At 53.5% G+C, this 15,371-nt stretch overlaps 1 protein-coding gene across 4 annotated transcripts in view; it reads right to left on the reverse strand.

Annotated features, from left to right (window-relative positions):
- The window catches only part of HIPK2 (homeodomain interacting protein kinase 2), a 169,142-nt gene that overhangs the window by 44,485 nt on the left and 109,286 nt on the right, over positions 1–15,371 (reverse strand). For all 4 annotated transcript variants that reach the window (XM_053926491.2, XM_053926489.2, XM_053926492.2 and 1 more), the window contains exons 3-6: positions 5,212–5,335; positions 4,799–4,918; positions 2,691–2,777; positions 743–927 (exon numbers count right to left, since the gene is read on the reverse strand). In XM_053926491.2, coding sequence (XP_053782466.1) covers positions 743–927; positions 2,691–2,777; positions 4,799–4,918; positions 5,212–5,335 — 516 coding nt within the window. The remainder of the gene's footprint in view (positions 1–742; positions 928–2,690; positions 2,778–4,798; positions 4,919–5,211; positions 5,336–15,371) is intronic.

Consider the following 15,371-nt stretch of genomic DNA (forward strand, 5'->3'; position numbering starts at 1 on the left):
GGAAGGCCTGCCCGGTTCCACCCAGGGCCCCACCGCCCCTTGTCCCCCAGCTCGCGGCTTGGGTCCACCCGTGGGGGAGGCGTCTCCGCCCAGGCAGTGACCCAGCCTCCCTGCCGGTTACCTCTCGCCCACCCTTCACTGTCTCTGCTGCCCTGTCCCAAGTGCGGCTCCCTCATTACCTGCTCTCGTCACACCCTCTACCTGCCCTGGGAACAGCCTCGCTGTCTGGACCCTTCTTGCCTCTGGACTGTAAGCTGCCATGGGCAGAGGCCCCGTCTGCTTTGTCCCCCACAGCCCCCAGCACCCAGCCCGCTAAATGAACGAACCCAAACCCCAACTGGGTGGAGTCCTCTCTGGAAAGGCTCCGGGGGTGACCTTTGGCTTCGAGAGTGTCTCTGCCTCATGGACCCTGCCGTTCTGAGCAGCCCCTTCACGCACAGACACCCAGAGCTCGGGCCACCCGGCCTTGAACTTTCCCATGCTCCACCGTTTCCTCTTTGGTGTGAAGCGACCTGCGGCTCAGGGTCCCCATCTGGCCGCCACTTGTGTTTATAAACAATGCTTTACTGGGACGCAGCCTCACTTGTTCGTGTGTCTCGTCTGCAGCTGCTTTCAGCTAGAATGGCTGAGCTGAGTGACTGCGACAGGGGCCGCGGGGCCGTAAAGCCTAAAACAGTTACTCTCTGGGATTTAAAGAGGAAGCAGCCGAGCCCGGGCACAGGGCGTCGTGCAGGACACCTACTGTGTGCTGTGGGGAAAGTCGAGGAGGTGTGTCATGGTGACGAAGGGGTGGTTCAGGGTCTCGATCGGAGTGACCCTCTTGTCGGCATCGATGGTCAGCATCTTCTTTAGCAGGTCGATGAACTCCCGCCGGTCAGCCTTCTCCACCAGCATGTCGCTCCCCTCCAAGTCTGTGGTCATGTTCACCTGGGAGCAAGCAGGCGCAGGTCACCAAGACTCTGCTGTGCCTCCCCGACTCCCCTTCTTCCCTGCCACGCCACCCCCATCTCTCAGTCACCCCTTCCCGATTGCTGCGGGCAGGGTTGGCCCCGTTGAAGGCGCAGTCACACGCCACTATTGCCCACAGGAGGTGGCGGTGCTCTCCGCAGGAAAGGCGGAGGGAGCCCCTGCACGGGGAAGGGGGAGGTCGCTGCTGGGATGTGTGAGTGGCAGGAGGCACACCCTCCTGCGTTAGTCAGTCAAATCGAAAGGCACCCACATCACACCTCATTGACAAGAGCCACAAGATGAAAAGGGTTCTGCGGACTGGCTGCAGAACAATGTGAATGTACTTCATACTCCGGAAAGGACAGTTGAAGACGGTGAAATGGTAACTTCTAGGCTACGTGTATTTTACCACAATTAAAAACAGTAACTGCAACCAAGCAGTACACAATGAGATGTGAAAGGTTTACTTATTTAACCTGCGAGGGGAACACTGGGGGCTCAGTGGGCTCCCCTACACCTGCAGGGTGTCGGTCCTCTGGCACCGCCCGGAGCAGCGGCCAGCACATTCTAGTCCCTGAGTTCACTGAAGTCCCCTCTGGCCAGGACGGGCCGGGCGTCCGAACACAGGGTTTTTCTTCCCAGATCAAGTCTACCTACTAGGACAGCCTTTAAGAGACTTGTTTTGTGGTGCTTTCTGTTTTCCATGACATAGAAAGCTCTGGAAAGCAACTGCAGTTTTCTAGGATGATCGAAGCTTCTGGTCAACTGATGGGTACGCTCTACTCAGCACCTCGATATCTGGTTACACCCACCTTCAGTAAGAGGCGTGCCGAGTGCTTATTGGTCTCTAGCTTTGTTCGGACCTGTGCTTACACTAAAAAGAGCTGCAGTTCTAGCGACTTCTCTGGGCAAAAAGGTGAGAGCCCGTGGTCCCTGCAGTGAGCTGAGACAGACCGAGTGCGAAGCATGGAATTGCGTCCCCGCAGCAGATGAGTTTGATCCCTAATTTCTGGGACTTGTGAAGGCGCCCTTACTTGGAGACAGGGTCTTTGCAGATGTGCCCAATTTACAATGAGGCCAGACTGGAATCGGGTGGCCTTATACCCAATGACTAGCGTCTTCATAAGATAAAGAAGAGGGAGATTCAGATGCAGAGACGGGAGGAAACCCTGGGTGAAGCCACGAAAAGAAGGAGGCAGAGATTGGGGGGATTTAGGGACACTGAGGATACCCAGGGGCCACCAGAAGCTAGGAGGGAGGCAAGGGACACTTCCTCGCTAGAGTCTTCCGGGGAACATGGCCCTGCTGGTGCTCTGACTTCGAACTTCCAGCCTCCAGAACTGTGAGGGGAGAAATGCCTGTCATCTCAAGCCGCCCAGTTTGTGGCGCCCTGTTAGGGTGGTCCTGGGAACTAACACCGAACCAAGCGCATTAAACTCAAACGTACTTATGGGCTTAAGTTCTTCTCATGAAAACATCAGTAAGAGTGGCCGGCACTATTCCACAAACAGGAACCAATAAGCTGATGCTATTTCTAAAGAGCTGGTGTTAGGTTTTAAAAATGTTCCTCAAACCCTGTGGAATTCTTTCTCAGGCTGGCACGTCATTGTTTAGAGTCAAGGTCAACCACGGCAGCTGGGCTGACGTGGATTTCCCCCCGCCACCCTACGATGCTCTGGCAGAAGCCTTGCTGTGCTTGGTTTTTAAAGGGCTGGCACTGCGTACTCACCCGCGGGGCTTACCTGGGCCATGTCGTCTAAACAGTTGAAGATGTACTTCCTTGCTTCTTTTGACTTAATCCCCGTCTCTGCTTCATGGTCATCTGGCGTCTGGTCAGGAGAGGCGACAGCCGATTGATAATCTGAATTATTTCTCAGTCGCCGTAACTTAAAGCCTAGAGCCTCTGTGTCTCACGGAAGTTCTTTTTCCCACCTTTCAGGGAAGGAGACTTCGATTCCCCTTCAAGTGGCCTGCACACTAATTACTTTGTCTCTTCATCCTTCACACTAACTCAGTCCTCCCCCTTCCTTCCCACAAACACCTGTCTGTGTCAGGTCTGGAGGGTTCAAGGCGAACCGGATACCTGAGATGGCCCCGCGCTCTTCCCTCACTTAAGGGGTAAGATTCCACATGTGGAAAAGCAGAAGCCCTCCTCCACATGATTTAAAACTTTAATTTAATTTTTTATCAAATGTTTATACATATAGCTCTCACTATGTGCCAGACACTATTTTAAAGCACATAAATTCACTTAAGACTCTTTGTAACCATCTCGGGTAGGATGACTACCAACCCATTTCCAGAGGGAGAAACAGGAACGGAACGCTTAAGGAGCTTGCCAAGGCTCAATGGCCAATACGTGGCAGCTGGCTCTGGAGTCTGTGCTCTGCGCTGCCCTTGCACCAGGGACCGGGGCACCCACGTCCCGTTCCCCCACTGGCCTTGGTCTAAGAAGCTGCTGTTTCCAATCACTATGGGTTTTAGGATGCATCCATGGACCGCAGTAATTAATCCTCAAGATCTCCCTCAAGAACAGCCCATGCGGAGCTGCTAAGATCTAGGCTTCGATCCCGCGAACAGCTGGACAAGTAGGACTGGGCTCTCAACTGACACATGGAAGTGGACCCTGCCTGGCCTCACCCTCCTCCTCCTCTTTTTCACTAGGCCTGACCTTGAGCCTCCCACCAACAGCCCAAGAGTGCTCGCTTAGCTTAGCTTCCAAATCTTTTGTGACCCTTGGTCTCCCATTATCTTTCTTTTGTTTTTCAAAAAAATTTTTAGTGAATCTATTGGGGTGACCTTGGGTTAATAAAATCACATAGGTTTCAAGCATACAATTCTATAATATGTCATCTGTATGTTGTATTATGTGTTCACCATCCAAAGTCAAGTCTCCTTCCATTGTCATTTCTCCCCCCTGGCCCTCTGCTGCCTCCCCCCGCCCTGCTTTCCCTCTGGTCATCACCATACCGTGCTTTTTTTGCTTAATGTTTTCGCTTTGCCCACCCAGGCCCTAAGCTCCACCCCCTCCGACAGCTGTCAGCCTGTTCTCTGTATCCATGAGCCTGTGCCTATTTTGTTTGCTCATTCTGTTCATTCGATTCCACACACTATGTTTAAATTGTATTAGAATTTGGCCGTATTTTCTGTCAAAAGAAACAAAAACAAAACACCAACGACAACCACCCACCTGCTCTGTTGCGAAAAAGCACCTAAAATGAACATGAGACGTGCTGAAGACTAGCGTGATTTTCCAGGAAAATACATTAATTTTAATTTCTAGGTGTAGATAAAAGTGAAACCAAAATAGGTTTCCGTTGAAGTAAAACCACCGGAGTTCATGGTGTGCAACCGCGCGCTGTACCACCTGCCGGCTGGAGGAGCTGGCCCGCCTCCCCCGGGGCCCCAGGATGCCGTGGTGTCTGGGCGTTTCCTTTGCCTGGACGACCCTCTTCATCCTTCAGGGCCTGCCTCGAGTGGTCCTCCAGAGCCCTCGGCCACTGGCAGCAGCGAAGGCTCCCACACTCCGTTCCCAGCAGGAACGGGGTCCTTATTATGGGGGGCCATGTGTTCGGTCCCCCTCTGGACTGGGAGACCCTCAAGGACAGGGGCTGGTTGATTTTTCTCTTCCTGCAAACCAGTCAGGCCGTTTTGGTTTCCCTGATTAAATTCTGGGAGTTTAGCAATCAGAGGTGGTGCTTTTGAGCATTCAAATTCATCCACGTATCCCCAAAGCGCCCCTCCCCCGTGACTCAGGCCGCTGCCCACAGCTCCCACTAAGCGGCCTGAGCCCTCGTTGCCGGAGCGCTGGGCATTGGTGAGTGATGGAGGGAGGGCGCGCTCTTCCTACCTTCAGCCTCCACAGAGGATACGGCGAGTCCGTGTCACGGTTGAAAAACCTAGTTGTCTTTGTCCCTGCGCTCAATAAATATTCAGCTGGCAAACCCTGTGTTTGTGAAATATACCGAATCTGCAAGAAAAGATGAGAAGGAGGTCAGGGTGTTCCCTGTCACCGCACATATGGTATATTAATGGCTCTAGTGCCTTTGAGAAAAACACAATGTTATAGGGAAAGGAAGAAGTAGAAAACAGAAAAGGGGAAAAGAAACGGGGATAAAGAGAGGAGAGCAAGCTGAAGGGAAACAAGGCTTGCGAGACTACGTGGCACCCCACGACCTCACCCCTGTGTTGTGTTACAAACGAACTGCTAATCCAGGTGAGGCATGAGTGACTGTCGTGGATACCTGTGCTACCTGGACCCACCTGGTCGTACTCTGAAGCGCCGGGATACAGCGGCCAGCCCAGGAACAGCTCTGCAATGACACAGCCCAGGGACCACATATCGATGGCCTCGCAAAACGGTAAACCAAGGATGATCTCAGGGGCCCTAAAAAAGAAGAACGGAGGAGAGCATTATTAACTGAGAAATGCGGGCAGCCATTTCTCTATGAATTCGACATTAAAGCCTGTCTGCCAAACCCAGGGGGCCATCACGGACGCGCCCCCTCCAAAGGACCTGTGGTTCTCTCACTGTGTTGCAGCGACCCCTCCAGTCTTGGGCTTGGTCCTCCCCATCAGCGGGGAACCGGGCCAGATGGCTGGTGTCTGGCTCTGGAGCAGACCTAGAGGGGCCCTCACCTGTTGACTTCAGTACCACTACCCCCCAGCCAGATGAGGTAAGAACCACTGTGGAGGCACTCGGGAGCTCTCTTCTGTAGCTGAAAACTTGGGAAACCAATGTTTAGAGAATGCCCAGGTTTTACAACGGAATTCTGAAGTACAGGTATTCTATTTTCAATAATATACTGCATAAAACCAGTTGCCTCCACCCAGAATAATGGGATGAAATCCAGTATCTGTCCATGCCAACGATCCCTTTCTTAAGAGTTTGCATCCCATTTTCCCCAGGAAATATAATTTTTTTCACTAGCTTCTAAAAAATGAATCTCCTGAAAAGTTCTCTAATGTTGCAATTAGAGAACCGTGTTCACGAACACACAGGCTGGCTGTCGGTTAGAATTCCACTCTGAACCCGTTCCCCACTGCAGGAGGCGTGGCCCTTCGCGACAGGTAAGGTTCCCTGCTGGAGCTGCCAAAAGGGACTCACCTGAACTCCGAACATTTCACCTCTAGTCAGTAATCAAACCCAGAGACCAGAGTGCATCTTGTCGTCTAAGGCTCTGTCGTCGTTAGGTAGGGGTACATTTGGAGAAAATCAAGCTCTGAGTATGAGAGATGAACACAGCTTGTGTTTTTAAAAATGTGGCTCCAGGGGCTCTGCAGGGCATGACACGCGTTAGCCCACTTTTTGCTTCCGCTAAATGTTCCCCGCTTGATTACGCAGTGAAGGCGCCACCGTCTACCTTGTCGGCAGCCTGGGGCGGGCGTCAGGGAGCCGGGGGCCTTTGCTACCTGGGTGATCTTCACCCATCTCGCTCGAGGGCAGGAAGGAAGGGTATGATCAGAAACACCTCCACTTGCCTTGGCTGGATTATTCCCCACCTTGCTCCCATAAATTCGCTCTCACTGCTAACACTTGTTTTCCTCTCCATAACAGTGTTGAACAAACAAAACAAAAACAAAAAGGTCTTGTTACAAAGTCTTGATTTTTCGTATGTGAAAAGGAGTTCCTGCGCGTCCTTCGAGCTGGAGATCAGCGCCGTGCTGGGTGCTTGTAGAGGGCTGAAGCCCGGGCAGCCTGACGCCATTCTCCTCCAAGCCAAGCCTGCGTGCGTCCTCCCAGGAGGGTGGGATGCGAGTGCCTCCTGGCTCCTTAACGGACTCGTCCTGTCCCCGCCCCTCCCTGCCCGGCATCTTCAGCTGCCAGTGCACTGCCGGACTGCGGCCTGCTCTCTGGTCTCCTCCAGGGTTGGCTGCTGACCGTTTGCGTGAACCTGGGCAGCTCTCTTGCCCTCTGGCACTGACGCACTGGGTGCCTGGGGTAGTTTCATGTCACTGCTGGACCGCCCTGCATCATGGGGTCACTGCGTCCAGTGCACCCACACACACCAGGGCTTCCGGACTCAGCCGACCATTGTGTGATTGATGAGATTACCGCAGGCTGCCTGTAGCAATGCAGTCTCTTCAGAGATGGTATTGGTTTATTTACAAAAAAAAAAAACCCAACAAGCAAACCACATCCCTTAGGGAAGAAGCAATATCTGAAAAGAACATTCTAGAGAAGACAACACGTTTTATGACACGTGTAAGAAGCTGCTTTTCTTCCCGTCCTTGCTGTTCCAGGGTCAGGTGTGCCCTCCTGCCTGCTCTGGCACAGACGTGGGACTCTTCCTGGTGTTGGTTCTGGGGAGCGAGCGCCTCCTTCGCAGGCCGCTGGCTCCAGATCACGCGTCTCTGCACCTCTGTCCCCTGTTCCTGTCACCTGTACCTTTGGTTCCCTTGGCAGCCTGGACACTCCAGTCTCCAGGCTGGTCGTAGGAACAGGCTGGTCTGGTTCCGTGGGGAGATCTCTGGATGTGGCCACAGGGCTGCCTTTCCTACCAGGTGAATCCACTGTTTTCAGGGTTCTCAGGCCCCAATGCAGGCTGTTCAGAACCCTTAGAAACCCATTTCTCAGCTTCTGCTCCCTGACGGCGTGCCGGGCAGGCTCTAACAAATGAGACGGTCATGCAAAGGGCACCTCGGCGACGTTCTTTGGTAAGAACACCAGACAGGGATTTCGCCGGCCGGTGCTCCAGGAGCAGGGCCTGCGGAAATCACTGAGTGTCCTTTTTCCGTTAGAAAATGAAATGACAGCCGTTCGTGGTGCCGCGGTAAGTACGGCAGAATATTTTTCTTGCTGTGACCGTAATGAACAAATGTCAGGCTAGATGGTGGGGAGACAGAAGAAATGGGAGGCGCAGTCCTGTCCCCAGGGGCCCCAGTGCTGGGAAGGCCACGCAGAAACACATGAGACAACTAACGCTGAACACAAAACACATATATAAACATGCAGATGGGAAAGCAGAGTGAGTTCAAGCACATAAACGTGCCCTAACATAGCCCCTAACAAAACTACACAGCCAAACACAGGAACAAAACCCACCAGAACAAAACCAAGCCTTCCTTAACCCCTTCTTGTCCTCCAGCCGCTGCCCTGCCTCTCTTTTTCCCCCCAAAGCCAAATCCCCCACCTGCCCTCCGGTCCGCTCCGGATCGGCAGTGACCACGCTGTCACAGCCGCTGATCCACCTCTCAGCCCCGTGACCCGAGAGCAGCCTTTCTCTGTCAGCGCAACCATCCCTCCTGTCCTGAAACACTCCCACCCGGGCGTCCTGTCTCTCTGCGTGGGGCTCGCCCACCTTCTTTGCTGGCCCATCCTCCATCCAAATGCTTCACGATGGCAAAGCCCCAGGACCCCTTCTTTTCTCTTTTCAGCCTTGTTCCAGGTCCTTGTCATGGCTTAAACTGTGTCCCCCAAAAAAGACACGTTGAAGTTTGAATCCCCGGCACCTCAGAATGGGACCTTGTTCGGGAACGGGTCACTGAGGGTGTGATTAGTTAAGATGAGGGCACGCGGGAGTTGGGCGGGCCTTCAGTCCCATGTGATGGTGTCCGTATGAGGAGAGTCTGCAGTCTGGGCACAGGCACCAAGGGAAGATGGCCATGTTAGGGTGGACGCAGAGGCTGAGTGACGCTGTCACAGTCAAGGAAGGTCTGGGGCCACCAGAAGCTAGAAAAGGCAAGGGAGGATCTTCCCCTAGAGGCTCCAGAGGGAGCTCGTCCAGCCAACCCCTTGATTTTGGACTTCCACCTCCAGAAAATAAGTATCTGTTGTTCGAAGTCATGTACCATCAAATCCACACCCACAGGTTTAAATTCCATGCATATTTCCAAATGTCTGTCTCCACCTGGAACCTCGCTCAGCTCCAGATTCACGTTCTGATGGTCTGACTTCTCCATCAGAATGTTTCACAATCAGCACAAACGTCGTATGTTTAAGAGGGAACTGTCCCCACCCCCAACTCATCCCTGCCATCACCACCCTGCTACTCTTGGGAATGACCTCGGATTCCTCTCTCTCCCCCTTCGTCCTCACCACCCAACCCATCAGTAAGACCAGCTCCGAAGTATATCTCAGACAGGGCCCTGATTCTCCACCTCTGCTGCCACCACGCTGGCGCTGGCCACCCCATCTCACCTGGAGCTGCCTACCTGGTGTTCCTTCCTCCAATCCATGCTCTGCGCAGTAGCCGAAGTGATCACGTCACACCTCCCTTGGCTTTAAGCCCTTCGAAGGCTCCCCACTCAGAATGAAACCTAATCTCTCCCACAGCCCACAGGGCCCTCCACGATCAGTCCGCTCTCCTAGTTCACGAAGCTCCAGTCCACCTGGCTTCCTTTCAATTTCTCAAACTCCGCAGCTGCTTCCGGGCATAGAGCCTTTGCGCACCATCGCTGCTTCTGCCTCACCTGCTCTCTCCGCTGGCTCTCAGACAGCTGCCTCCTTCTCTCCCTTCAGACTCGGCATCATTGTCGCCGCCTCAGACAGGCCTCCTCGACACCAGTCAGTTTCCATCTACAGTGCCACACACACGCTGGACAGCACTTGCCCAATGCCCTGCTGACCGCCTCCTCCTCCTGCTCAGCCCACGAGGCAGCACAGCCTCGTGGCGTTTAGTAGCCACTCAGTCAGTAAGGATTTGATGATGGAATAAACCTCTATGAAATATAAGAAAGCGCTAAAATGTGTGATTCAGATGGAAAGTCCTAAGGGAGCACAAACAAAGGAGAGCAGAGGGGCTCAGTCTTCGTGAAGGAATGGAAGCTTGGGCCCGAGAGGGCAGGGTTCAGCCCGAGGAGGGGCGGGCCTCCATGCTGGCGCTGCCCCAGGGGTGTGGGCCCTGAGACAGGCGTGAGCCTGCAGCCCACGCTCCCCTGAGCGGGGCGCCTGCGACAGGGCCAGCTCTGAGGGTCGGGGCACATTACCTGCAGGCGGCTCCCAAAAGAATTACAGCGAAAGAGCCAAAGAGCAGCAGGGGGCAGAGGTCTCAGAGAGTCAGTCCCTTACAGCCTCTCTTGAGTCCAGTTCGCCGCTTGGCTGCCACTGCCATGGGCTTGACCGAGCCCTGGTCAATCCAGGCCTCTCTTGTAACCCCTACTTGTCTCTTGTCTTTGGTTTCAACCTTTTCCAATCCACTCTGAGATCCTTCCTCATCCACAAGGATGTGTCCTTTTCTCCGTACCCATGATGCACTAATGTAGCTTGTCCCCCTCCCCCTTTCTGACTCAAGCCTGCACGGCCCGCCTTCTCTGCACTGGTACAACCGGTGATGAAGACACACCGGAATCGCCAGACTGGTCCGACAGAGAAGAATCGCGCACCCACGGCTGTTCTGTCCGCACATCTGCCTGTGCTAACCCTTCTGAAGTGCACCCAGCAGGTGCTGCCCAAATGTCAGCTCAGTGCCCAGGCAGGAGCCCTCAGGTGAGGACGGCACTTCTCTGCCTGGCCCCCAGCTCTGCTAGTCCAGGAGGCTCTGAGCTCCTGGAAGTTCAAAGTCAAGTCTGGAATCTGCTTCCTTTTGTTGGGCACACAGCTGAAGCACATGCTGTGTACGGTGGCTTAGGCTATGTACGCTGCAGTGACTAAGACACCAGTCTTACCCATGGTTATTCTTAAGCCCGATTTTGGTTGAAGTTCCATTCACTCACGTGCTCGAATGCTCAACCTCCATTCTCTAAGCACCTACTACGGGCCACGCACTGTGCTGGGTGCTGAAGGGGGTGCTATGGCACCTCCAGGAGTCCACTGTCTAGTCGGAGGCAGCGGCATGCCAACAGCCCACATGCAACATGCCGAGCGTGTGCCCAGTACACGAAGGAGGGGCTGCCCGGGGCAGCGAGACAAAGCAGGGAGGGCTTCCCGGGAGGAGTTCTGAGCCAGTCTTGGTGGATGGACAGGAGGGGGTGGCTTCCAGGCACAGGTCAGGGTCAGTGGACGCCCCTAACCCCACATCACCCCTGTGTCTCCAGCGCACCCTGGAGAGTCTCCAGGTACTCTCCACACCTTTGTACAAGGAATGAACCTTTCTGTTTTAGCCCTGAAGCTGGCACCATCTCCCTGGCAACACTTCCGATGGCCAGAGGCAGACGACTTGGCCTTTCTGTTTCAAAGTTTGTCTGCTTTTTAAAAAAAATCACATTCTGGTTTCTTCCATGGAGGCTGTTTCTGTTCTGAGTTCGGTTCTACAGCAGGCAGGACTGCTGGCTTGAGAAACCGCCTTTCCCGTTGGGCTCGGAATCACCGTCGCGGTAATGAATGACTCATCACCCTGCACTCGCCACTGCACGGCATTGTCTTACAGCTTCCTCATCGCTGTTTCGGGACATCAAAAATACTTTAGATGTACATAAGGTGTCAGACAAAATTTGCACCTGAGGGAGAGAGGAACAGTTCCTTTCTAACCTTCCCATCGCAAGACACTGAAAATTCTAGTTTTTTATAGAAGGAGAATAAACAGTTGCCATTTCTGACACATCAATTATTGAAGCTTTGATATTTCACTCCACCAGCTCTCCTGAGGCTGCGCATAACCAACAGGGCATTCCAGGATCACTCCCAGGTCACGTGACCCTGTGGGACGGTGCCCCAACCGAGGTGGGAGACCGCACACTCGGGAGCCCTGGGCTCCCGGAGAGACCCCAGCGCTGTGAGGTTCTGGCCACAAACCTGCTTCCTGAGGCTGGTGTGAGGACGGCATTAAACAGGTGCTGCAGGGAGCACCTAGCACAGGGCGGCATGCAGCAGGCGATCGACGAACTTTAAATCACTCACCTATATGCTGTGTCCAAGGCCCTGTCACCACACTGCACAAAGAGCATCATTTTTAAAGCCCACTTTCTTCCATATATGTTGAAACATTAGGACATCTCTGTTTAAATATATTAAAGCATTCAAATGAAACACTTTTTGTTTCATTTATGTACCTAAAAAAGGTACAAAGGTTAATAACCTACAACCAAGCACCAAGTACCTACCACCCAGCTTCACAGAGAAAGCTGCCTGTCCACAGCCCCCCACGCCCTCCTTGCACGGGGAAGTGGGGCCCTCAGTCTGCAGCCCCTCTCATGGTACCTTCCCCTGCTCACTCGAGCTCCCTGGCCAAGCGTAAGAGCAGAGCCACTGTCTCGACCATCTGCATGGCACGCTAATAAAACAAGTGCAAGGTTCACAGCCACTCCCAACTTGGGCAATAAATCTGCAATACTAATCAGAGAGCACAGGAAGGATTGTGCATTTCTGGAGAAATGTTACTCAATTTCTCCGAGTTTTTATTTCGCCATCTATGAAATGTGATTATTAATCTTGCTTTTTTCCTTGTCTCTAGAGCAGCTTATGAAGATAAATTATGGCCGGTGGAATTATAAAGCAGTTTGAACTCCTCGGAAGCAAGACACTCTATTAGCCCATGGTATTTTATAATCACTGATGTTAGAAGGTGTACTCGAATTGAACTGCAGTGGAAAAGCCCGTTCCCACAAATATATGTAGATTGAAGGTAACCTCAGTGTGGCTGGGGCAGAAGCAATCGAAATGTAAATTGTGTTTCAGACGGGTTGTTAAATCTTATGCCTGGTTCCACTGCGAAAACAGATTTGGAAATGCTGACATGAACTCTGAGCCACTACTGGGGCTGGCGACCCGGAATGGGGGGCGAGGGATTACATCACAGCAACACAGGACCCCAGAAACAGCAGGGATCTGAGGACAGGGAGGGGGTGACTTCAGGGAAAGTGGGCCCCACGCCTGGGGGACCTGGACAGAGACAGTTTAAAGGGAGAGTACTGGAGAACACTTCGGGGAGCCAGCCAACGGGACAGGGAACATACCCTGTGCCCACCAGCAGGCTGCCGGGAAAACGGGGAGCAGCACCCCTAGAAGGTGGAGTCATTCCATGACTGGGGACCCAGGAAGGTCCAAGTGGGGATCTACTGTTGACGGAGGCCCGGAGAATCCAAGGCCAGCCTGAGATTTGGTTTTGAAAGACACAACTTCCTCACTGAACAGGAGGTAGAAGAGAAATGGCTTTGACTCTGACTGGGGTGCTAGGTCGATGAGAAGGACAAAGGGGCCCAGGGCTGGAGCTCCCGGAATGAAACGCAGGGTGAAGCTGCCCAGGAGCCTACGCACTGTTGGCCTGCACTGGGCCGAGGTGACAAGGAGTCTGTCCGCGGAGTGGCCTACCCAAACACCGTGGGCCCTGAGATCTCTAGACACACTCCCACAGAGTATTCTTGCCTTGCTGTGAGCTCGAGACGGCCTCGTGGTGGAGAGAGAGCTACGGCAAAGGAGCAAGGCTCTGAACTCAAAGGGGGCTAGGAAAGCCACCCAACTAGGGCCTGTGGGTGCTTGCGGCGTGATGTCACCCACGCAGCAAAGTTGCTGCAGGGATGCTCTAGAAGTTCTGAGTCAGGGCCATTGCTGATGGTCATAAAACTGTGCTGAGGATCACGCGAGACCCCCACCAACAATCCTGTCGTAATTGTGTATCTCCAGACATCACCCAGAGACACGCTCAGAAGGTTAGAATGAGTCATCACACCCACGCGGGTTACACAGAATCACAGTCTGGCCTAGATGTTGACATCACGCTCAAGCCTCACTTGGACAGTCCCCCGAAGGAAGCTGGCTGCCTTGATTCATCTGACCGTCTGCAGAATAATGTTAACATGGAGTGGCAGGTTCTTTCTGATCTGTATTGCCAGTGAGTATCTTGGCTCTGAAGGGACCTTCCTGGTACGCACATGTATCTATTTATGAATATATATACGTATATCTTTATTTAGCCACCCCATGCTGATCCTTGGTTTCTAGCATTGCTTCAACTCTGCACAGAGAGGTGTCAAAATCTAGCTTTCTTATTTACACACCAGAAAAAAAGGTTGGATCTAGAACTTACCTGCCTATAATCTCCAAAGGCTTCTGATGATATTGGTGTAACCTGGGAACCAGTTCTAAGATGTCTGGAGCATATCCTGATGTTAGCCAATAAATTCCTAGTAAATCTTAATGAGGAATGTCCTTAATGAGGGAGAACCGGCTTGGACCCCACAATGCATCATTTCAAAGACATTCACACTGTCCTGTAGTTCCTTATCCTCAGGGTGGGTGCTACACCGCCTGTGCTCGTCCCCAGCCCAGTACCTCCCAGTCTAGTCTCTGGTGCCTTTACCACACAGCCCAGTGTTGCTGAGAAAAGCCTGGCCCTGCTCGCCGCCGCCCCTGCTCGCCGCCGCCCCACAGGACGGTAGCATCACTAGGTGTTAGGCTCACACTTTTTGCCAAAGTACGTGCTCAGTCAATGACTACAAGAGCACCTGTCACCCTGGGAAATGGAATCACAGGTGTCTGTGTGTATCTACGCACAGCGGTTCTTTTTACACCCCCACTGCTCCCATGTTCACGCCCTGCACGATGCTCTCTCCCACCAGCACGCAGTGGTGATGTGCAGCCTGCGCCCCAGCAGGCCCTGCCGCTCTGGGACGCGGGCACCTGCACACGGGAGCTGGCTGGGCCCTCTACCTGACCCGGAGGGGCTCGGCACCAAGGCCCGGGGCTGGGAAAGTGACCCAGCTGGCTGAGCGAGACAGAGGACAAAACCTCAGATATGCTTTTCAGTTCCTCTGGTCGATTGTTTCCCTTCTGCTTTGTTGTTAGTCTGTTGACTGCAACTGAGGGTTGAAACTGTGCATTGAGAGCTTCCCCGGGAAGCCTGCCGATACCAGGAAGGCCTGACCCAAGTCGCCCTGTCCCCCACTGTCACCGTTCGGCTTCCCGAGCCCACTCCTCTTTCCCCCGCCCCGGGAGGGAGTTGGGCATTTCAGTTCCTGTGGATTACCTGGAAACGCAGCACCTTCGCTTCATTCGGAGTGGTGACGTGTTACCCACATGCAGAGTGCAGGCGGGGGGAGGCTGGCCTCTTTCACGCCAATCAATTAATTCAAGGCTCACCCTCCACCCCAGAGAAAAGCATAATAAGAAGGTAACATCACTTTTAGGCATCACTTACATTCATCGATGCAAATGCAAAACTTCTCATTAGTGAACATTTAGCTTTGACTGGCTCACAGCGAGTACTCAACAGTGTTTGCGGGATGAACACAAGGCTGAAGCATCCTGAGGCTTCCTGCCGAGGTCCCTGTGCCTGAACTGGGGCGAGTGGGGGTGGGTGGGCAGAGTCGCCAGCTCCCAGCAAGTGCACTGTAACAAACAAGCCTCATCCTTGGGGAACTTCCTGTCCTGACAGCCCTGCCTCATCACGTGGCTGTGGGCAGACATCTGAGGCAGTCTGTAGGGCTGATGGCCCCAGGCTGCAGATGGGACTCTGCTCCTCCTCCCTCGAGAGGGAGATTGCATTCGGTGTCACCGACTGCAGCCACACAATTGAGAGAGCAGAAGACAGAAAGCTGAGCTATGAAAG

The sequence above is a fragment of the Desmodus rotundus genome, chromosome 6, assembly GCF_022682495.2.
Source record: "Desmodus rotundus isolate HL8 chromosome 6, HLdesRot8A.1, whole genome shotgun sequence".
NCBI classification, from domain to species: Eukaryota; Metazoa; Chordata; class Mammalia; order Chiroptera; family Phyllostomidae; genus Desmodus; species Desmodus rotundus.